This window comes from Lissotriton helveticus, chromosome 1_1, assembly GCF_964261635.1.
Source record: "Lissotriton helveticus chromosome 1_1, aLisHel1.1, whole genome shotgun sequence".
Lineage (NCBI taxonomy): Eukaryota > Metazoa > Chordata > Amphibia > Caudata > Salamandridae > Lissotriton > Lissotriton helveticus.
This window is the reverse complement of record NC_136057.1, coordinates 129,494,559-129,516,641: the sequence shown is the minus strand read 5'-3', so window position 1 is coordinate 129,516,641 and position 22,083 is coordinate 129,494,559. Positions and strand designations below refer to the sequence as shown.

General features: G+C 49.0%; 1 protein-coding gene across 1 annotated transcript; it reads right to left on the bottom strand.

The window, feature by feature from the left end:
• Positions 1-429: 429 nt before the first annotated feature.
• Positions 430-18,473, bottom strand: LOC144759886 (uncharacterized). Its single transcript, XM_078646506.1, has 4 exons — positions 18,335-18,473; positions 5,190-6,732; positions 4,646-4,817; positions 430-488 (listed from the first exon to the last, which is right to left on the bottom strand). The coding sequence occupies exons 2-4, from the start codon at positions 6,699-6,701 to the stop codon at positions 430-432; spliced, it is 1,743 nt and encodes a 580-aa protein (XP_078502632.1). The 5' UTR covers positions 6,702-6,732; positions 18,335-18,473.
• Between the last annotated feature and the right edge of the window lie 3,610 nt (positions 18,474-22,083).

The window sequence follows — 22,083 nt, the reverse complement described above, 5'->3', positions numbered from 1 at the left end:
GCAGAACTACGACAGCTTTGACACCCAAGACCCTGCTACAATGCCTGCCACCACCGCACACAACAAGACCTTACCCCAACATATCATGCTCAACTGGACTCCACTCACCACAGATGACACACTCAAGCATCCACTCCAGAGCCCCACTGGATCCTTGCCCTTATCACATCTTCCATTGAGCAGCCGCAGCACCATCAACTGCGCCATCAAAATGGCCACCTTCCCAGCCGCTTGAAAACACACCAAGATCAACCCCCCTGCTGAAGAAGCCATTTGCAGACCCGACAGACCTCAAGTACCTCAGACCTATCTCCCTCCTCCCCTCCCTTGCCAAGGTCATCGAAAAGGCCCTCAACATCCAACTCTCCAAGTTCATCGAAGTGAACCATGTCCTGAACAACTCCCAATCTGGCTTCCAAAGCAATTATATCAATCCTCGACAATGGTGAGCAAGAAGTGGGCACACAGCGGTGGCAGCTCTCCCTTAGCTGCAACGGCCCACAGGACAAATCACGATGAGGCAATGTTGGCAAAGGTGCGGGCATCCAGCGGTAGCAGCTCTCTCTCAAATGCGGCGGCCCACAGGACAGATCCCAATGATGCAAAGTTGGCAAAAGTGCGGGCACTCAGCGGCAGTAGCTCTCTCTTAGCTTCAGCAGCCCTCAGGACGAATCATGATGATGCAAAGTTGGCAAAGGTGAGGGCACTCAGCGGCAGCAGCTCTGTCTTAGCTGCGGCGGCCCACAGGATGAATCACGATGATGCAAAGTTGGTAACGGTGTGGGCACTCAGCGGCAGCAGCTCTCTCTTAGCTGCAGCGGCACACAGGACGAATCACGGTGATACAAAATTGGCAAAGGTGTGGGCACTCAGCGGCAGCAGCTCTCTCTTAGCTGCGGAGGCACACAGGAGGAATCACGATGATACAAAGTTGGAAAAGGTGCGGACACTCAGCGGCAGCAGCTCTCTCTTAGCTGCGGTGGGCCACAGGACGAATCACGGTGATACAAAGTTGGCAAAGGTGCGGGCATTCAGCGGCAGCAGCTCTCTCTTAGCTGCAGTGGCCCACAGGACAAATCACGGTGATACAAAGTTGGAAAAGGTGAGGGCACTCAGCGGCAGCAGCTCTCTCTTAGCTACGGCGGCCCACGGGATGACGGATGGTCTCGACCAGGCTGGCAGAACGGTGGGCACTCAGCGGCTACAGCTCTCTGTTTGCTGCAGCGGCCCACACAGATTCAGTGAAGGTTCCGAAGGTTCATATTCAGGCAGGCTCTCAGCGGTGACAGCTCTCTCTTAGCTGCAGCGGCTCACACAGATTTAGCAAAGGTTCCGGAGGTTCAAATTCAGGCAGGCTCTCAGTTGCGGCAGCTCTCTCTTAGCTGCAGCGCCCCACACTGATTCAGCAAAGGTTCCCAGTCCGCGTTCCTCACAGTAGAACTAGAGACTCCGGATTGCAAGCAGAATTCCTCACACAGGAATTCCGACGGCTGACGGGGTGAAGTCTAATGTCCCTGAGACTTTGGCAGGAGGCGCTCTCGATTCAGGCCCTCGAGTAGTTTCTTAAGCAAGCTTGGTGAAAGTTTCAAAAGCCCTTTCCTCTGTTCACTCGGACAGAGTTTTGTCTTGACATCCAGAAGGAACACACCTGGACAAGGTTCCGAGGCAGTGTTTTATACCTAAAAGGTCTTTGTTCTCTAAAGCCACAAATCACTCGATCCAGTCAGAACCAGTTCGGTGGGGTCGGGGAGAACTTGGTTTATGAGGCGACATCTTGCCCTTTCAGAATACGGGGGTCTCCTATCAGACGTCCAGTGTGGGGGGGGGGGAGGTGGAGCCATCATTCACCTTGCCAAGCACGGCCTTGCTCAGATCAAAGAGTTACCCCTCCCCATGCTCTGAATACCGATCTCTCTCTCCAGCCAGGTCTGACCCAGCTGGCCCTGCTGCTCCAAAACCAGACGGCCAATACATATACTAGCAAAGCCTACAGGAAAGCTCAGGCAAGAAAACACCAAAAGTTCCAGAAGAGCCTTTTTCGAACATGGGATATATAAATGGTTCTTACTAAAAGGTGTATCTCAATGTCCTGAGCATAAACATATCAAACTTGAAGTTCCTATCAGGTTCTGGGGGTTAGATAGGATTATAGAAGGTAATCGTCAACCTGCCCATTCTGGCCTAAGAGAACGGATAGCTTCACGATGGTAACAGTGAAATGGAGGGTAACTCGCTTTTAGAACATGCTACACAGACCAATGCATTATGGTTATCCTAATTCATACAGTCATCTTTACACAGGGAGCATTTGTGCTGTGGCACAAATGATTAGCAGTGGCACGGTGCCCAGAGCATCTAAATCCAGCCAACATAAAAGATAGGAAGCGAAAAGAGGAAGGGAGACCCACGCCAATGATGCTAGGTCTAACAAAACATAATTGAAGCAGCTGTTTAAAGCAACAAATGGAATGTTGATTTCTTTCATCTGCTCTATTTTGCTAGCTTACTGTGACTAGCAGAGAGAACAAGCTTATTTATTCAACTCCTTAGATAGAGGAAATGTGGAATCATGGAATCTTTCTGCATGTTTCTACATGTTCCGAGGTACTGCTGCTTTTTTATGACTTGTATTGAACTGTTTCTAATATCTGTGTGCAAAAAATATCCCACAGGTTTTTGATGTGTTTAATTCTGCACTAGAGGCTTTATTTTTATTCTTCATGTTTGCAAACATATTTGCTCTTTCATATGAAAGAGCTACGCAACAAGGTTTTAAGTGGTTTGTGGGAAAGGTGATGGTGTGAACATGTATTATATGAGATAAAGTACCACCTGGCGCACATTATAAGATTACTGCAAGTCACCTCGGAGTCACATAACCGTATAAATTAACTCTGCCTTCGGCCTCGTTCCTCTATATAGTTATGGAACTCCTCGCTGACATGCAATATTTTTATAATGTGTGGCCGGAGGTACTTTGGCCCACATGCATCATTGTTGGTATTTGCGATTCCTAAATTGCGAAAATTAAGGAATCGCAATTTAGAAATCGCAAATACCTATGCATTAAAAAATTGCATATATTTTTGTGATTTCTTATTTTTTCTTATTTGCGATTCCCAATTTTGCGAATTACAAATAAGGAATCCCTTTACATTGATTCCTATGGGCCTAGAGGCCCATAGGAATCAATGGGAAGGCATTCTCATTTTGCGATTCGCAATTAAGGAATCGCAAAATGAGAATGCAATTTCTAGGGTGCAGGGGGGTCCAAAGGACCCCCCCGCCTGCACCCCTGAAATGTAACATACAGTCCATTTTTCACACATACATGCCCAAGGGCATGTGTTAGTGTAAAATGAAAGTGTCAAAAATGCACTTTTGTGCATTTTTGAAACTTTTCTAAAATTACCATGAAGGTTGACTTCATGCTAATTTAACACTTCTAATCTGCGAATTCACAAATTTTTTCAGATGATGCATTGCATTTAAGAAATCTCAAAATTGCAATTTCTTAAATGCAATCGCAATTTAAGAAATCGCAAATAAATTGCGATTTCTTAAATTGCGAAAAAGCCAAAAAGGTTCATGCATCCCAAAACAAAGAATTGCATTCGCAAACGGCCGAATTTTGCGATTCGCACCGTTTGTGAATGCAAATCAGTTTGATGCATGTGGGCCTTAATCCCTAATATATTTTCACTGAATAAGGTTAAAGTGAAATTATAGTTGGTTTTGTTATAACACCTTAATGGATCTTTAAAAAAAAAAAATTGCTTAAAAAAAAAGGGTGAAGTGCATTTATAGTTAAAACTTAAAACTGATCAAACCACTGCAATATGCAAGTTCTAGTTAGAACCACAATCCATAACTCGCACTACGGGTGTGCAAACCCTACCTCATGATGCGATGAGATTTTACATACTTAAAGAGTTTGCTAAAGGCAGGATGTTGCTGTAGGGAGATCATCACTACTTTTGTCTGCGCATAAAACAATTCATAACACACTTGGGACTGAGCTAGAGGTTGGGAGGGTGAACTCACCAGTGACACATAACAAATCACTTTGTGTAACTGTCTATCAGGAGAAGGTGAGCACTCCTGGAGTACCCTGCAGTGACAAGAACATCCCTGGTGGGCCCTGCTGTTGAGGCTGAATACAGGCTAGGATTTTTATATCAGGAACTAGAGATGACTGCGTTTTACCCACTCTAACTGCAACAGGAAACAGTTCCCTCTCTAGACTGCGCATGTCTGCTATTCCCAATGAACACCACATCACTTGCATCAGACTATTAAGTTTGATTCCAGCCAGTAATTCCCATGAATAGCGCTATTTCCAGTTCCTCAGCCTGGAATGGGGATGAACAAGGAAGGACGAGAGCTACTGGCCTATTTGTCTCATGAGGAGTGCCATAACCAGACCTCTTTCTGCACAGGAAGGATGCAGTCCTGTGTGGAACCAGAGAAGAGTGCAGGGACACATCTGCACCCTGTGTACTCTGGGGGTCTGTATCTCTCAGGGGGTTCCACCCAAACCATATTAATCCCCTCGGAGACTTTCTAAAATCTGCACATATGCATTTTGAAGAGGTTACCTATGTTAGTATACCCTCCTTGTGTCCATTTATAGCGAAACACATACCTGAGGTGGCTTTGGACGGCAATAAAGGTGACTGTGTTGGTCCTGTCTCCATTGAGTTTGAGGGGGCGTCTTCATCTGCAGTAATTGTGTCCAGATCTAGGCATGATGGAGGCACAGGCTGACTCCGCTCTTCAGGACAGAGCAGTTCTGCCTTGCAGTTCTGATGTTGATGCTGTGATTCAGGATGGAGTGGTTTGAGTATGTAGCTCGGATCTGAGCCCTCTGCATCAGTACAAGCTGGTTCTAGCTTGCAGTTCTGATTTGAATCCTGCTCCTCAGTGTGCAGTGGTTCCACCGTGTTGTTCTGATCTGTTTTTTGTGCTTCAGGAAACACTGATTCTCTCTCTCGATCCAGTGCAGCAGTGTGCAGTGGTTCCACCGTGTTGTTCTGATCTGTTTTTTGTGCTTCAGGAAGCACCGATTCTCTCTCTCGATCCAGTGCAGCAGTGTGCAGTGTTTCCACCGTGTTCTGATCTGTTTTTTGTGCTTCAGGAAGCACCAATTCTCTCTCTCGATCCAGTGCAGCAGTGTGCAGTGTTTCCACCGTGTTCTGATCTGTTTTTTGTGCTTCAGGAAGCACTGATTCTTTCTCTCGATCCAGTGCAGCAGTGTGCAGTGGTTCCACCGTGTTGTTCTGATCTGAACCCAGTGCATCTGCACAGGTCTGTTCTAGCTCGTCTTTCTGCTCTCGTTTCCGTGCTTCAGGATGCATAGATTCCAGCTCGTAGTTCACGTTTGGATCCTGCGCATAAGGACGTTCCTGCTTCAAGCATAGGTGTTGCTGTAGGCACTGGGTTTGTTGTGACCCCAACTCATCCAAGGACAATAGACCAGACTCAATGTGTTCGTCTGATGACATCCCATCAGGTGACACGGGTTGTAGGCTGCGGTTCTCCTGGGGATCTTGGAAATCAAAACACATCAATTCTTCCTCCAAGGGATCATCATGTTCCTTCCCATCTGGTAGCACGGGTTGTATACAGTGGTTTTGTTGTGGTTCCTGTCCTTCAGGAAATACTGGGTGTGGGCAGAGGTCCTGTTGCTGGTCCCAGCTATTAGCAGACAACGGGGATGGTTCTTGCTTCAGGTGCCCATCTGGATCTCTCTCTTCTGGGAACGCTGACTGTACGCTCTGGTCTTGCTCTGGTGCCTGGCCAAGAACAAATTCTGAGTGAAGACACAGGTTTGCCTCCAGTGATCTGCCTGGAGGATCCATCTGAGAGCATCTGGATAGAGTACAATCCAGCTGTAGTCCATTTCCATCTGGAAACCCAGATTGCATGCACTGGTCTCGCTGCGACTCATGTACATCTGGAAACCCAGGTTGCATGCACTGGTCTCGCTGTGACTCGTGTACATCTGGAAACCCAGGCTGCATGCACGAGTCCTGCTCCAACTCGTGTACATCTGGAAACCCAGGCTGCATGCACTGGTCCTGCTGTGACTCATGTACATCTGGAAACCCAGGCTGCATGTGCTGGTCTCGCTTCGACTCGTGTACATCTGGAAACCCAGGTTGCAAGCACTTGTCCTCCCGTGGGTCACGTCGATCTGGAAACACTGGCTGTAGACAATAGTTTGGCTCATTTGGACCCACTGGAACATCAGTCGGAGAAGAGAGCGTATACCCCTGCTTTGGTGCATGCCCATCAGGAAACACTGTCTGAAGACACAAGCTCGGATCCCCTGGCCTGTCCAGTTGAGGTGTCACAGGAGACCGGCTAACAGTGCAATCTCTAATGCTCACTGGACAGACCATCTCCAAAGACACCGTATCATTATCTAGGGAACCTTGATCCTTTCCTATCCAGATTTTCTTAATCAGCCCAGCGACTCTAGAAGGTACGTCCTCCACAGCATTCAGCAAGTTATTCAGTTTGCCTTCTAACTCCTCCAGCATGGATAAAAGGATAATGTGGGGCAGATCCTCCAGAAGCAGTTCCAGCTCCTGGTCCCTCTGAGCATCATTTTGGGATCCTGAAGTTGAGATGTCATGGAGAGATTCACGTGAACACTGCGCTGTCACTTTCTTTTCTGGAGCCCGTCTTCTGCCCATTCTGGTACTCTGATTTTCAAGTCTCAAGTGTCTACAGAGGAGAGGAAAAGAGAAAAGACAACACGTTATCACAGGACCACTAGGCCAAAATATTCCTTCCTGTCTCACCAACCCCAGTGTGATCAGAGGAAATTGGGAATTTCTAAAGCCAGAAAAAAATTCAATCATTAAAATTTAACAATATCCATAACATAGTTCATATATTATGAAAGGCACTGATTTGAAATGCATTTCCAACACTATGTGTGTTCCTTGGTCTGCTCGAATTGCACACTTTTATGAAAATAATTTATACTGTAACAGCCTTGCAGCAATGAAAGGTTTATAATACCCTAGCAGACAAGACTGCTCTATCATTCTCACTTGCACTGTACACCTCTCTTTTGCAATATTCAGTTCAGTGACGGAAGCACGCACCAACATACCAAACCTCTACAGGATCTACAAAACACTTGTTATGTCATTACATGTAAAGAGAGCATGTTCAATCTGGGGTTTCTTGGAATTGAATCAGAAATATGCAAAATAGAAGACAACGAATCAGACCAGGGAAGAATGTGGTATGAGTAGGCTTGTGGACTGTTAGATTTCTGGGAAAACACTTGAAGTTAGATTCAAATGGATTTAGCCGGGAGAGAGCCCCATATGGAAGGAGCTTGTACCACAAAGCTGCGTCCACCTGATCTGATCTTCTGTAATTTCGGAATAGCAAGTAAATTCAAGTGAGATCGTAAGTTTTTTGCGGGTGTATCTTGCAATGAAGTGAGGGGCTAGACCTCTCAACCCATTAGGGCTCAGACAGAGGGTCGTAGACTGGATTTGTTATTTCAATATAGGTGTGACGTGTGCCCACCTCGGTATGTGATGTAGTAAACAAGCTGCGTCGCTGTGAATTACTTGTAGTCTATGAATGGTGTTATTGGGTAATCTTACATATACTCGGTTGGCATAATGCGATCTAGATAGGCCTGCGGCCACCACTATTGCTTTTCTTGTCTGAAGTGGGAGGAGTGGGGTTAGTTTCTGAAGCAGTTTCAGCATAAATCTGCATTTAGATCCTACTGCTCCAGCAGCTGGTTCTTGCTAAGATTACTATTGATTATCACTCAGAGGCTTTTAGCTGTAGGTTTAGGCTCCGGTTCAATCTCATTTTTGTTGGTGAGTAAAGTTGTTTCCAAACGTTGGTCTTATTCTTTTGAATTACAATCTCAGTTTTGTCCACATACGGTTTTAGCTGATTCAACCTCATCAAGTAATCATCAAATGGCATCATATTTTGAGACAGGAGTGGTGATGCGGACATTCCATTGATAAGAATTATCTGAGAGCTGGTGTAGTTATAAAGCCTGGAACCTCTTGAAGACAGTTCTCTGACCAATAGTTTTTGCAGGTTAAGGGAGCAGAGGTATTGCCCTATAATTCTTGGTTATATCCGGCACTTCTCCCTGGTTTTTCAGTATCGTGAGCTCTACAGAATTTTGAAACACACTTGGAACGAAAGCTTGAGCTGCTGAATTGATGAAAACGCTCTGCAGGGGATTGCTCAAGATCTCGCTTTTCGATGGAGACACAGCAGCCTCAGCGTCCAGATACCATTACGGGTACACTTTACAAATGTGATTGATTGATTGCTGAAGTCAGAGATTCCATGACTGTTGGAGGGCAAGGGTCATTGCTGACCCGGATTTGACCTTGATCATAAATTCATGAAGCCTGTTTATTTCTTCAAACAAGGATAAGGTGGTTGAGTTCTTTTAGACTTGACTTACATAAGAAAGTAAGAGATAAGGAGGAAAATAGGAAATGTAGGAAGCTGTACAATGAAGCTAGAAAAACTAGGATAAATGAAATGAAAGAGAAGGCTTGGGAGAACATTAAAGAAGCTTCAACGAGTAAAAACAGCTCCCTATTTTGGCAGGGCGTGAACGCTCCTTTTTTTACTAACAAGCCCGATGCGCCTTCCATTGAGGTAGCAATTGATGAAAAAACTTGGGTGGACTTCTTTTTAAATGTTTACTCCCTACTGAATGCCACAGAGAAGGAAACAGACTGCATGCTAGTGCTCAAGTGGGTAGGGGGGAGGGCAGGGGGCTTTTTACGTAAATGAACAACGTAGATGGATTATACCCCTATTAAAACAGGGGGGATGGAGACAATGCCATCAAGCTCTTTTGTATTTACAGATGTTGGATAACTATTATTGCATTGGAACGATGGTGGGTTTCCTAAAAAGCATACTGAGAGCAAGGAACATTTTAAATGTTAGGTGTCTGACAGAAAATATATGGGATGTGTTATTTTTATGTTGACTAACTAGAAATAGCTACAGTAAATGAACTGTTTTATGAACTTATACATATTTATGTTTACCATTGTATTTTTAGAAGTGAGATGAGATGTTTTTAATTGACTGCTTTTATGATTTTACATGCCTAAAATCGAATGAAGCTCTTCTGACTTCAGAATTACTGCTGCTGTATTTGTTTATATTATCTTTGAAGAAATTTTTTGTTAAGTATTTAGATTGTCACAGAATGCCTCGATAGGAGTCAGGGAAGTTCTCATTTCTCATCTGGGGCGACAAATCGTTCAGGATTTAAAAAAATAATTTTATTATTTTCCTATTAAGAGGACTTTGCATGCGCGGTTTTGCCTTTATATTGTGCAAGCTCAATTCTCAATGTGATTTTTCTCTCTTTATCATCCCTTTCCCGGCAGTGTCGAAGCAATGCAGGTTTCGCCTTCTTTTACTGGTACTGGTCTGGTGTGGTTTATAACTAGCCTGTCTGAGCCACAGAGTGGATTATTTTTCTTTGGATAGAATGTCTTCAATTGATGGGAAGAGGGGCGGGATGGAATTGTGAGAGTGTTGGTAACACTGGCTCTGTATTAATGTGTCGCCATGTGTGTATGGTTTCTTTTGCTGCTTGTGGATCAAGTTAGAAAATCTACCGGAATACAAACGCTGATCAAATACTGATTGGACTGTATGCAAGGAAGGATGATTATATTGGATTGATTCAAATTATACGCCCATATCAGATCTAAGGGATTTTGTTTTATGTGAGCTGAGCATGTAATGTGTTGGTGTAAACTCAACATTATTCACTCAGCAAATTCATTATCTTTAGGGACCGAGTTGAAGTCATCAATTCCAAAATTGAGAAAGGGAGCAGATCTACACCTTCAGTTTGAGTAATTTGTTTCAGAGATGTGCGGATCCACTGGTGAATAATTGCTGCTATCTCACCTCCTTTCTCCGAGCTTGTTCTCATTTGGTTATCTTCGGGTATGGCTTCTAGAGATCTGGAATAGATTCCTCTGACAACCAGGTTTCTGTTAAGAACATGATATCCGGCTTAAGAAATTCTAATAATTTTAGTATTTCCACCTTATCTTTGCCTAGGGAGGGTGGGTTTAGTTAAGCCGCTTTTAACAACTCCTCAATCGGAGGATGTAGAAGAGTCTTATTGTTTGTTTGTCCGCAGTGAGGGCTGTTGAGTACCAGATTACTCTATATGTGTGGCTGGCATACACGCCATTTGCTTCTAAAGTTGAGACAAGCATGGGAGATACTAAAATCTCTGTACCTGAAAGACAATAGATCTCATGCTGAATATGCTGAAGTGGAGTGGTGTGGCTCACTGGTTAGAGGCGGCAGACCCGAAAGCAGAGAACGGGCGGGACCAGGGTTCAATTCCCGACGCGGCAGGGTCGTGGACCAGGGTCAGCGGACTCGACAATTCTCGCCTCGGTGCCTACTCTAACCAGGGATCACACTCGGCAACTCTGGGCATTAAGCTTGCCTCATCTCTACAACGGCCCCCCACAGATGCCGGGGATGCCTGGTTTCACATTGGAGATACCCAGAAAGGGACCATCTCACAGGGAAAGCCAGGACGGGTTCCCCAGCGGTCTGCAGCGCCGGGATGCTTACGGGCAGCTGTGCGCTTTACAAATCCCACACATTTACAATATGCAACATTTTGAGTATACTACCCGACTCCTGGTCCGAGCGGATGTGGCTAGGCATTCCTGGGAGCAGACAGGCTTGTCTTTGGCAAAATGCTTGGCACACACACACAAAATGTTTGCAACACACACGCACACAAAACAAAATTGCTCTTTAAAAACTCCATTCAACTGTATACTCACAGATGTGACACAAACTCCAACTCTTCTTGTACAGCCTCACACCTCATTTATAAATGGATTAATGTAACACACCAGATGTCTCTCAAACACATCAAAAATCTTCAGTTCCACACAATGCTGCACAAAGACATACAATTACACAGGCATTCATCTCTGCTGTGCACACACATTTCATGAAACACAATTCATACACAGATTGTACCCCAGGCACAAACACGTACACATTAGAAAGAAGCAATTGTTTTGATCAGACTGATCAGTCACTTTCAGACTCATTTATAATGTATCCACCCAAGACGACCAGTCACACAAACAATCACATACACACAAATCACTTCCATACGTTTAGTCCCGGAACATTAGGCTCATTGAAGCCATTCACAGCCATCACCTACTCCCAGAGATCTACACACAGGGCGGGCAGAAGGCGGGTACAGATCTGCACAATGACATGCAACACCCCAAATAATCACGGCTCACTCTTCACACAAAGTTCTTGCAGCCTCTTCAACAGAGCTGTGACATCCCAGAGTCTCTGAGGCAACACCCAATGTGGAATGCTGCTGAGGGAGTTGGAAGGTGTCAGTATCTCAGGAGGAAGCAGATCTGTGGGTGGAGCATTCTGTAAGGAAATAAACTCCGCCCTTTCTATCACCACCATGGACACGCGATACTTCATATATTAGCAACGCGCGGAAATATGGAAAAATGTACAAGGCTTCAATATCACATTGTGAGAGTACTGAGGATCTGTGAATTTTATGTTAAAAAAGCCACCGAAGCGGGTGATAACACAGAGAAACTTTGTCACTTCTTCAAACACTCCACACATTGCATGTGCGCTGCACTTCACAGCACAAACACAACCTGTGGAGTGTGTAAGGATTACTTTATGTATAGGATTTTGTACTGGAATGGTGTGTTCCCAGTATGAATCCTATGCTAGACAGCACACACACCTCTGTCCTACGGTGAAAAGGTTTTGCGTGGCACTAGGTAGACTGTGTACTTGTGCTGGGGTAGTGAGCAACAGCGTGCAGTGTTTCATAAATCTGGCTCAGGGCTGCTTGCTCCTCCTTGTACTTTATCGTGCTCCAACAAAATGGTGTACACTGTTGCACTAAAAAACATTAAATATGCGCAGTAGCGTGCATGCTTGGTCTGCCCAGCCTCAACCCTCACATTCTCTTGTGCATGCTTGGTCTGCCCAGCCTTAACCCTCACATTTTCTTGTGCATGCTTGGTCTTCCCAGCCTCAACCCTCACATTCTCTTGTGCATGCTTGGTCTGCCCAGCCTCAACCCTCACATTCTCTTGTGCATGCTTGGTGTGCCCAGCCCTAACCCTCACATTTTCTTGTGCATGCGTGGTCTATGCAGCCTCAAACCTCACATTCTCTTGTGCATGCGTGGTCTGCCCAGCCTCAACCCTCACATTCTCTAGTGCATGCGTGGTCTACGCAGCCTCAACCCTCACATTCTCTTGTGCATGCTTGGTCTGTCCAGCCTCAACCCTCACATTCTCTTGTGCATGCTTGGTCTGCCCAGCCTCAACCCTCACATTCTCTAGTGCATGCGTGGTCTACGCAGTCTCAACCCTCACATTCTCTTGTGCATGCTTGGTCTGTCCAGCCTCAACCCTCACATTCTCTTGTGCATGCTTGGTCTGCCCAGCCTCAACCCTCACATTCTCTTGTGCATGCTTGGTCTGCCCAGCCTTAACCCTCACATTTTCTTGTGCATGCTTGGTCTTCCCAGCCTCAACCCTCACATTCTCTTGTGCATGCTTGGTCTGCCCAGCCTCAACCCTCACATTCTCTTGTGCATGCTTGGTGTGCCCAGCCCTAACCCTCACATTTTCTTGTGCATGCGTGGTCTATGCAGCCTCAAACCTCACATTCTCTTGTGCATGCGTGGTCTGCCCAGCCTCAACCCTCACATTCTCTAGTGCATGCGTGGTCTACGCAGCCTCAACCCTCACATTCTCTTGTGCATGCTTGGTCTGTCCAGCCTCAACCCTCACATTCTCTTGTGCATGCTTGGTCTGCCCAGCCTCAACCCTCACATTCTCTAGTGCATGCGTGGTCTACGCAGTCTCAACCCTCACATTCTCTTGTGCATGCTTGGTCTGCCCAGCCTCAACCCTCACATTCTCTAGTGCATGCTTGGTCTACGCAGCCTCAACCCTCACATTCTCTAGTGCATGCTTGGTCTGTCCAGCCTCAACCCTCATATTCTCTTGTGCATGCTTGGTCTGTCCAGCCTCAACCCTCACATTCTCTAGTGCATGCTTGGTGTGCCCAGTCCTAACCCTCACATTTTCTTGTGCATGCTTGGTCTGCCCAGCTTCAACCCTCATATTCTCCTGTGCATGCATGGTCTGCCCAGACTTAAACCTCCCATTCTCTTGTGCACGCTTGGTCTGCCCAGCCTCAACCCTCACATTCTCTTGTGCATGCTTGGTCTTCCCAGCCTCAACCCTCACATTCTCTTGTGCATGCTTGGTCTGCCCAGCCTCAACCCTCACATTCTCTTGTGCATGCTTGGTCTGCCCAGCCTCAACCCTCACATTCTCTTGTGCATGCTTGGTCTGCCCAGCCTCAACCCTCACATTCTCTTGTGCATGCTTAGTCTGCCCAGCCTCAACCCTCACATTCTCTTGTGCATGCTTGGTCTGTCCAGCATCAACCCTCACATTCTCTTGTGCATGCTTGGTGTGCCCAGCCCTAACCCTCACATTTTCTTGTGCATGCGTGGTCTATGCAGCCTCAAACCTCACATTCCCTTGTGCATGCGTGGTCTGCCCAGACTTAAACCTCCCATTCTCTTGTGCATGCTTGGTATGCCCAGCCTTAACCCTCACATTCTCTAGTGCATGCTTCGTCTGCCAAGCCTCAACCGTCACATTCTCTTGTGCATGCGTGGTATGCCCGGCCTCAACACTCACATTCTCTTGTGCATGGTTGATCTGCCCAGCCTCAACCCTCACATTCTCTTGTGCATGCGTGGTCTGCCCAGATTTAACCCTCACATTTTCTTGTGCATGCTTGGTCTGCCCAGCCTTAAACCTCACATTCTCTTTTGCATGTTTCATCTGCCTAGTTTTAACCGTCACATTCTCCAGCAGCTAGTGACAATTGCAGGGAAATGAGTGTGTTTTATCACTCTCTCCGTACTTCACCTCACCGTCCCGCTTAACATATCTATACTTCTCTGTGTACCTCCACCCTCTCTTTTATCTCCGAAATCTTTAGCTCAGCTTCATCTACCTCACCTCCCATCCAATATATGTCACTCTTTTCACCCTTTATATACCTCTCTCTCATGCCCTTGCCTCTCTCTCTCTTTAGTCTCTGTACCTACATCTACATCACTCTTAATCCCCGCTCTCTTACTCAACTCCCTCTACCTCATCCCTATCTCTGTACCACACTTATTTTGTTTCTCTATTACATCCCTGTTTCTCTCCTCCTTCCATTTCACTTCTCACTCAAACTCATCTCCAGCTTTACCTCACTTCCATACTCTCTCCATGTCCTACTACATTACCTCCCTCGCCTTCTCTCTCATCCCTTTCCATGCCTCACCATTCTCCTCTGCTCTCTAGCTCATTTCTCTCTGCCTCACCTCTATCTGCCCCACCAACCCCTCACTCACTGAATATATTTTAGATTTAACTAATTATTAATTTACTACCTAATCTCTCCAACTCCCTTTCTCACCCTCTACCTCTGTTCCATTTCCTTCACATCTCGAAATATCTTACTACTTGCTGGCTACCTCCATTGCTCTACCTCAACCATTAACTATTCTCTCTTTCTCTCTCCCTCACTCGCTCTTTCACTCAAACACACATCATTCTCTGGACCTCCTTCTCCATTTCACCTCACCCCCTCCATCTCAACTATCTCTCTCAAACTGTATCTGTCCGGATCGCTCTACCTAACTGTCTCTTCCTCTTTAATTTTCCCACAACTCTATATCTCTATTTTAACATCACCTATCTTTCTCCAGTTCATATATGTTTTCAAATTCCTTGTTTCACTCTACTGCGGATTCCTCTTTCTACACTTCACTCCTCTCTACTCTTGTAACCTGAAAAGTTGTGCTCTATCCCTTCTCATTTTGCACTCTCTATTGTGCATCCTCCACTTCTTGCTGCTTGTACCTCTCTCTAATTCACCTTTTATCTATATTGCCTCTCTCTTCACCTCCCCCCCTGGAAAACTGTCCTCTTCTTTCTCTCTACATTACCTTCTCCCTAAACTCCACCTATTTCTCTACCTCTCTTTCACATCTTCCTCTTTCTACCACTCTTCATCATTCCATCCGGCTACCTCACATTTTTCTATATTCTTTTCCTCTCTCCACCTCCCATATCTTTCTACATAATTTCCGTCTCTCGCTTCCACCTCTACTTCATGTCTTTCGCTCTACTGATCTCATTAAGTCTCTGTACATCTCCTGTGTCCTGGCCAGTCCCATTATCTTATTCAGCAGGGTCACAGGTAACTGTCTAGCTGGAGAGGTTTACATATATATATAGAAGTGATGATGGACAAGGCAGAGGAAGAGAAAATAAAGGGGAGTTATTAGATGGGACTGTGATACATCTCCCAGCAGTGCTTTGATTTTTCGTTGCTGCAGCAGGAATGTCAATGGTGAAAGGGCTATATTTACAGTAACACATTTTCTGCAACTAAAGCTACAATTTCAAGTGTTATATGCATATGTCTTTTTATTGTAATATTATGCACTAGTCCACTAAAGTAGCAGGTTTCCCTGCTATGGAAATAACAAGCTGGCTGGATATCCACATAAAATGTTTTTGCAAATAAAAGATCTAGACCCACACTCAAAAATAAATATCTTTATCAATGTTTGTGCAAGCTTCTTTTGATAGTACTTGGCTGGTGGACTATAGCCAGCTTGGGCTTTAGACGCTTTTGCCAGCCCCGGGTTCTGTAGGTTTAACAGGATTCAATCTTTTTTTGGCATCATAGGGACTTCAAGTGAGCCTAAAAGTGGTAATAAATTCAAATGTGTTCCAAATAGGGAGCCCCAAATATGTGTCGCCCGGGGTTCTACAAACCCTTAATATCTCAATGAACTGTAAGGTATAGTTTCATATGCTGGTTTGAACAAGCGTCACCAACTGAATGCAAAACAACTGCCTCAAGTCTGACCCAACTGTTCTGACCTGCGGCCCCCATGATGTATGTTCAACCTCTGCCAGTGAGCCCTGGGAGAGACACCCCTAAATGAATGGAGGAGGGGCAGCAGGAGTGGGACAGAGAGCCTTTGACCCCCAAGATACTTCAAGGGCCGATAACCCCAAAATAAATACCCCTTCAGAGAGGGATACTATGAGAGCTGGCACTACAAGAACTGCATTCACACTTCCTAGATTGCACGATGAGTGTGAGAGGCTCGTGGCATGCACACCACATCCAACGCCTAACTTACCCCGCTGTGGGTCATATGACTGTGTGAGCATTTAGTGCTGCCCCCTGCATCTGACCCCGAGTCATAGCACTTCACATCTGTATGAGCTCATGTGCTGTACCATGCAGTGCTACCACTGCTGCAAACAAGGACTGCAGGAGGCTTGGTGCTGCTCAACTCTCTGCACCCAGTGGTTTTTGTTTTTTAGTTTTATATCGCGCCAACTAGGCCCTCCCCCTCCGCCTTCATCTGCCTCGGGCCCCACATTCCCCCATCACTGCCTCGGGCCCTCCTCATCACTCTCCCCAGCGCCCCTCCCACTAACTCTGCACCGGGCCCTCCCCCCTCTATCCAGGACTCTCCCCCCTACTCTGCCCTGGGGCCTCCCCCCTTTGCCTGGGCCTTCCTCCCCCTCTGCCTCAGCCCCTCCTCCCTGCGCCCCTCCCCCTCTGCCATGGGCCTCTCCCTACTCTGCCCTGGCCCCTCCTCCCTGAGTCCCTCCCCCGTCTGCCCTGGGCCCTCTTCTCCCCTCTGCCCCAGCCCCTCCTACCCCTTCTACCCTGGGCCCCTCCTCCCCCTCTGCCTGGGCCCCTTCTCCCCCTCTGCCCAAGGTCCTCCTCCCTCCTCGACCCAGGGCCCTCCTCCCCTTCTTCTGCCCTGGCCCCTCCCCCCTCTTCTGCCCCGGCCCCTCGTCCCCCTCTTCTGCCCGGCCCCTCCATCCCCCTCTTCTGCCCGGCCCCTCCACCCCCCTCTTCTGCCCCGGCTCCTCCTCCCCTTCTGCCCCAGCCCACCTAAGTCTCACCCTCTCCCCTTCCCCTCTCCTTTGCCCCGGCCCCTCCCCCATTCTGCCCCACCCCTCTTCTGCCCCGACTCCTCCCCCCTCTTCTGCCCTGGCCCGCCTCCCTCCTTTTTCCCCCACCTCTGCCCAGGTCCACCTAAGTCTCACCCTCTCTCCTCTGCCCTGGGCCCTCCTCCCCCCCTCCCCCGTCCTCTGCCTCGCGCCCTGCTCCCCCCTCTTCTGCTCCAGCCCCTCCTCCCCCTCTGTCCTGGGCCCTTCGCCCCCTCTTCTGCCCTGGCCCCTCCTCCTCATGCCCTCCGCCCCCCCCAGCCCTGGCCCCTCCTCCTTCCTCTGCCCTGGCCCCTCCTCTTCCCTCTGCACTGGCCCCTTCCTCCCCCTCTTCTGTCCTGGCCCCTCCCCCCCTCCTTTGCACAGGCCCCTCCCCCTCCTCTGCACCAGCACCTCCTCTGTTCAGCCCATCTTCCACTCTCTGCTCTGGCCCCCCTCCCCCTTCTCTGCCCAGCCCCCCTTCCCTGCCCCCGCCTCTGCCCCTCACCTCCCTCCCACTCCTTCCTCCTCTGCTTCAACCCCTCCTCCCTCCTCTGCTCTGTGCCCCTCCTCCTTCGTCCCCCCTCCTTTGCCCCTCCTCCTAATCCTCCCCCTCCTCTGCCCTCTTCCTCCCCTCATCTACCCCCATTCTCCCCCATCCCCCCCTCATATGCTCGCCTCCTCTGTTCCCCCCTCCCTCGGGCCCTCCTCTCCTCACCTTCCTCTGCTCCTCCCCCCTCTGCCCCCTCCTCCTCCCTCTGCTCCCCTCCTCCCTCCACATCTGCCCCTCCCCCCTCTACCCCCTCTCTGCCCTCTCCTCCCCCTCCTCTGTTCCCCCTCCCCCTCTGGCCCCCTCCTCTCTCTCCTCCTCCTCTGCCCCTCCCCCTCTGCCCTCTCCTCCTCCCTCTGGCCCCCTCCTTCCCACTCTACCCGCCTCCTCCCTCCACCTCTGCCCCTCCCCCCTCTGCCCCCCTTCTCCCCCCTATTGGCTCCACTCCTCCCCTCCTCCCCTCCTCCCCCCTCTCCTCCCCTCCTCCCTGCACCTCTGCCAATCCCCCCTCTGCCCCTACCTCATTTCCCCCTCTCCCTCTATCCCCACTCCCCTTCCTCACCCCCTCCTCGCCCCCTCCTCTTTCTCCTCCTCCTCTGTCCCTCCCCCCTCTGCCCCCTCCTCTGTTCCCCCCTCCCTCGGGCCCTCCTCTCCTCACCTTCCTCTGCTGTAAGAACCTGAACAGTTTCACTTCCGGGTCAGCACGCGCTGCTTCTCCCTGGCCTGTGAGTGCAGTAATCACTCCAGGCTTGTTGAGATGTTTAAAGAGTATTTATTGTAGAACAAGAGTACATCAGTAATACAGCCCCACCATGAGCAGCCAGCAAGGCCCTCAGACCTTCTCCAACTGTGGTTTTCATACAACAACATTCCATGTTACATCATCCTTACATGGTTCCACTGGTGGATAGATGGATGATACAAACTACAACATCACTAAAATATAATCCATGTGACATCATCCTTACAGGGTTCCACTGGTGGAGAGATGGATGATACAACCTACACCATAGCTAAAATATAATCCATGTGACATCATCCTTACAGGGTTCCGCTGGTGGAGAGATGTTATGTTATGTTATGTTATTTATTCTTTTGTATAGCGCAACGGTTACTCAAAAAGAGTGTCCCGGCGCTTTAGGTAAGGGAAAGTAATGCAGGATAACATAACACAGTTAAAAGAAAGTAAACGACACGCAGACAATAAAAAAGAGAAACTACCTGGAAGACTACTGAGAGAACAGCCAGGTTTTGAGCCCTTTCCTAAACTCCAGAAGAGTAGTAGCCCCCCGCAGTGGGAGCGGCAACGAATTCCACATCTGTGGGGCCAATAGACTAAAGGAGCGGCCCCCCAGGCGGGCCCTCTTAACACGAGGAACCACCGCCAAGAGTAGAGATTCCGACCTCAGCGAGCGAGCCGGATGATAAAAGGCCAGTCTCTTTTGGAGATACTTTGCCCCCACCGCGTGGAGCGCCTTGTAGGCCAAAGTCATAGCCTTGAAGGCAATCCGTTTGCGGATGGGTAGCCAGTGCAGCGTCAGCAGTAGCCCAGAGACGCTGGTACGTCGATTTAGACCAAAAATGGCCCTGGCCGCCGCATTCTGCGCAACTTGAAGCCGCTGTAGTAGGTACTCTGGTAGGCCCAGGTAAAGAATGTTGGCATAATCCAACCTGGAGCCTATCAGAGCCTGCACAGTCAGCCTCCTATGCTCCTCTGACAGAAGAGGCAAAAACCTCCGCAGCATTTTTAATAGGCCGAAGCAGGTACCGGTCACCCCAAGGATCTGGTCTTTCATCGTCAGCCCCTTGTCCATCTTAACCCCCAAGTTTTTAGCCATAAGGGAAGAGCCGGACGGAGGGAACATGGCGACGGGCCACCAGGCCTGCCAGCTAGGCTCTGTATCGCACCCGAAAAAGAGTACCTCAGATTTATCGGAATTGCACTTGAGGCTGTTCAGTTGGAACCATGTAAACACAGCCCCAAGGCAATTCCGGATACTCTCCCCGTCAAAGTCTGCCCCTCTCTCGCAAGAGAAAAGGAGCTGGGTGTCGTCGGCATACGACACGATCCGGGCACCAAATGACTCCGCCACCGCCGCCAAAGGGGTCATAAAGATGTTGAAAAGGGTCGGGCTCAATATAGAGCCCTGAGGGACCCCGACTCCCAATGGCGGCATCACGGCGGAGTCAGGTGATGTCCAGACCGTTTGCCGGCGGCCGGCTAAGAAGGACGAAAACCATCTGAGCACCGTCCCCCGCAGACCAATCTCAAAGAGTCTTGCGAGAAGGCCATCATGGGGGACGGTGTCAAAAGCCGCCGACAGATCCAACAACACCAGCATTACTTTGCCCCCGGAATCCAACACCCCTTTGATGGTTTCAGAAACCTCAAGGAGCGCGGTCTCGGTGCTACGATTAGAGCGAAAGCCTGACTGGGAGTCATGAAGAATCTCGTGGGACTCCAAAAAATTGGAGAGCACCGACTGAACGTGCTTCTCCAAGATTTTTACCAGAGCCGGCAACAACGAAATCGGCCTGTAGTTAGCCGGGACCTTAGGGTCAAGCCCAGGTTTTTTAAGTAGCGGGATGACCATGGCTTGCTTCCACACGGACGGAACCACTCCCTGACTCAACGAAAGGTTGAGGAGGGGGTTCGCCAGTGGATTAATCACCTCCGCCAATTTACCCAAGAGCTTAGCTGGGCAAGGATGGACGATACAATCTACAACATAGCTAAAATATAATCCATGTGACATCATCCTTACAGGGTTCCGCTGGTGGAGAGATGGATGATACAATCTACAACATAGCTAAAATATAATCCATGTGACATCATCCTTACAGGGTTCCACTGGTGGAGAGATGGACGATACAATCTACAACATAGCTAAAATATAATCCATGTGACATCATCCTTACAGGGTTCCACTGGTGGATAGATGGATGACACAAACTACAACATAGCTAAAATATAATCCATGTGACATCATCCTTACAGGGTTCCACTGGTGGATAGATGGATGACACAAACTACAACATAGCTAAAATATAATCCATGTGACATCATACTTACAGGGTTCCACTGGTGGAGAGATGGATGATACAAACTACAACAAAGCTCAGATATAATCCATGTTCATCATCCTTACAGGATTCCACTGGTGGAGAGATGGATGATACAAACTACAACATAGCTAAAATATAATCCATGTTCATCATCCTTACAGGGTTCCACTGGAGGAGAGATGGATGATACAAACTACAACATAGCTAAAATATAATCCATGTTACATCATCCTTACAGGGCTCCACTGGTGGAGAGATGGATGATACAAATTACAACATAGCTAAAATATAATCCATGTTCATCATCCTTACAGGGTTCCGCTGGTGGAGAGATGGATGACACAAATTACAACATTGCTAAGACATAACAGAGAGTAATAAAGACAGTCAGCAAATGAAGAATTTCACTTCCGGGTCAGCGGCGGCAGCGACAGATGAGCTCTCCTCAGGTCTGTGGGTGTGATAGTGTGGGGTCATTTGTGGCAGAGTCAGCACCAGCAGCAGAGGCTGAGCTCCTCTATTCAAGTCAGTGTGAACGTTTCCGGGTCAGCGGGGGCAGAGTCAGAACCAGCAGTGAGTCCTGTCCAGTCCCAGCCTCCTGCAGGGGGAGCGGCCCCTGAGGGTCTATGCCTCCTGCAGGGGGAGGGGGCCCTGCGGGTCTGTGCCTCCTGCAGGGGGAGGGGCCCCTGAGGGTCTGTGCCTCCTGCAGGGAGGAGAGGGGCCCCTGAGGGTCTGTGCCTCCTGCAAGGGGGAGGAGCCTCTGAGGGTCTGTGCCTCCTGCAGGAGGAGGGGCCCCTGAGGGTCTGTGCCTCCTGCAGAGGGGAGAAGGGCCCTTTAGGGTCTGTGCCTCCTGCAGGGGGAGGGGCCCATGAGGGTCTGTGTCTCCTGCCGGGGGGAGAGGGGCCTCGGAGGGTCTGTGCCTCCGTCTGTGCCTCCTGCAAGGGGAGGGGCCCCTGGGGGTCTGTGCCTCCTGCAGCGGAGAGGGGCCCCTGAGGGTCTGTGCCTCCTGCAGGGGGAGGGGCCCTGAAAGTCTGTGCCTCCTGTAGGGGGAGGGGTCCCTGAGGGTCTGTGCCTCCTGCAGGGGGAGAAGGGCCCTTTAGGGTCTGTGCCTCCTGCAGGGGGAGGGGCCCATGAGGGTCTGTGCCTCCTGCCGGGGGGAGAGGGGCCTCGGAGGGTCTGTGCCTCCGTCTGTGCCTCCTGCAAGGAGAGGGGCCCCTGGGGGTCTGTGCCTCCTGCAGCGGAGAGGGGCCCCTGAGGGTCTGTGCCTCCTGCAGGGGGAGGGGCCCTGAAAGTCTGTGCCTCCTGTAGGGGGAGGGGCCCCTGAGGGTCTGTGCTTCCTGC

What these genes read in the sequence shown, in the direction of transcription:
- LOC144759886 (XM_078646506.1), bottom strand. Translation starts at nt 6,701, where the DNA reads ATGGGCAGAAGACGGGCTCCAGAAAAGAAAGTGACAGCGCAGTGTTCA. An exon ending in AAAAAACAGATCAGAACACG is followed by an intron (nt 4,818 to 5,189) that starts GTGGAAACACTG and finishes CCTGAATCACAG; the next exon opens with CATCAACATCAGAACTGCAA. An exon ending in GCCGTCCAAAGCCACCTCAG is followed by an intron (nt 489 to 4,645) that starts GTATGTGTTTCG and finishes GGGCCGTTGCAG; the next exon opens with CTAAGGGAGAGCTGCCACCG.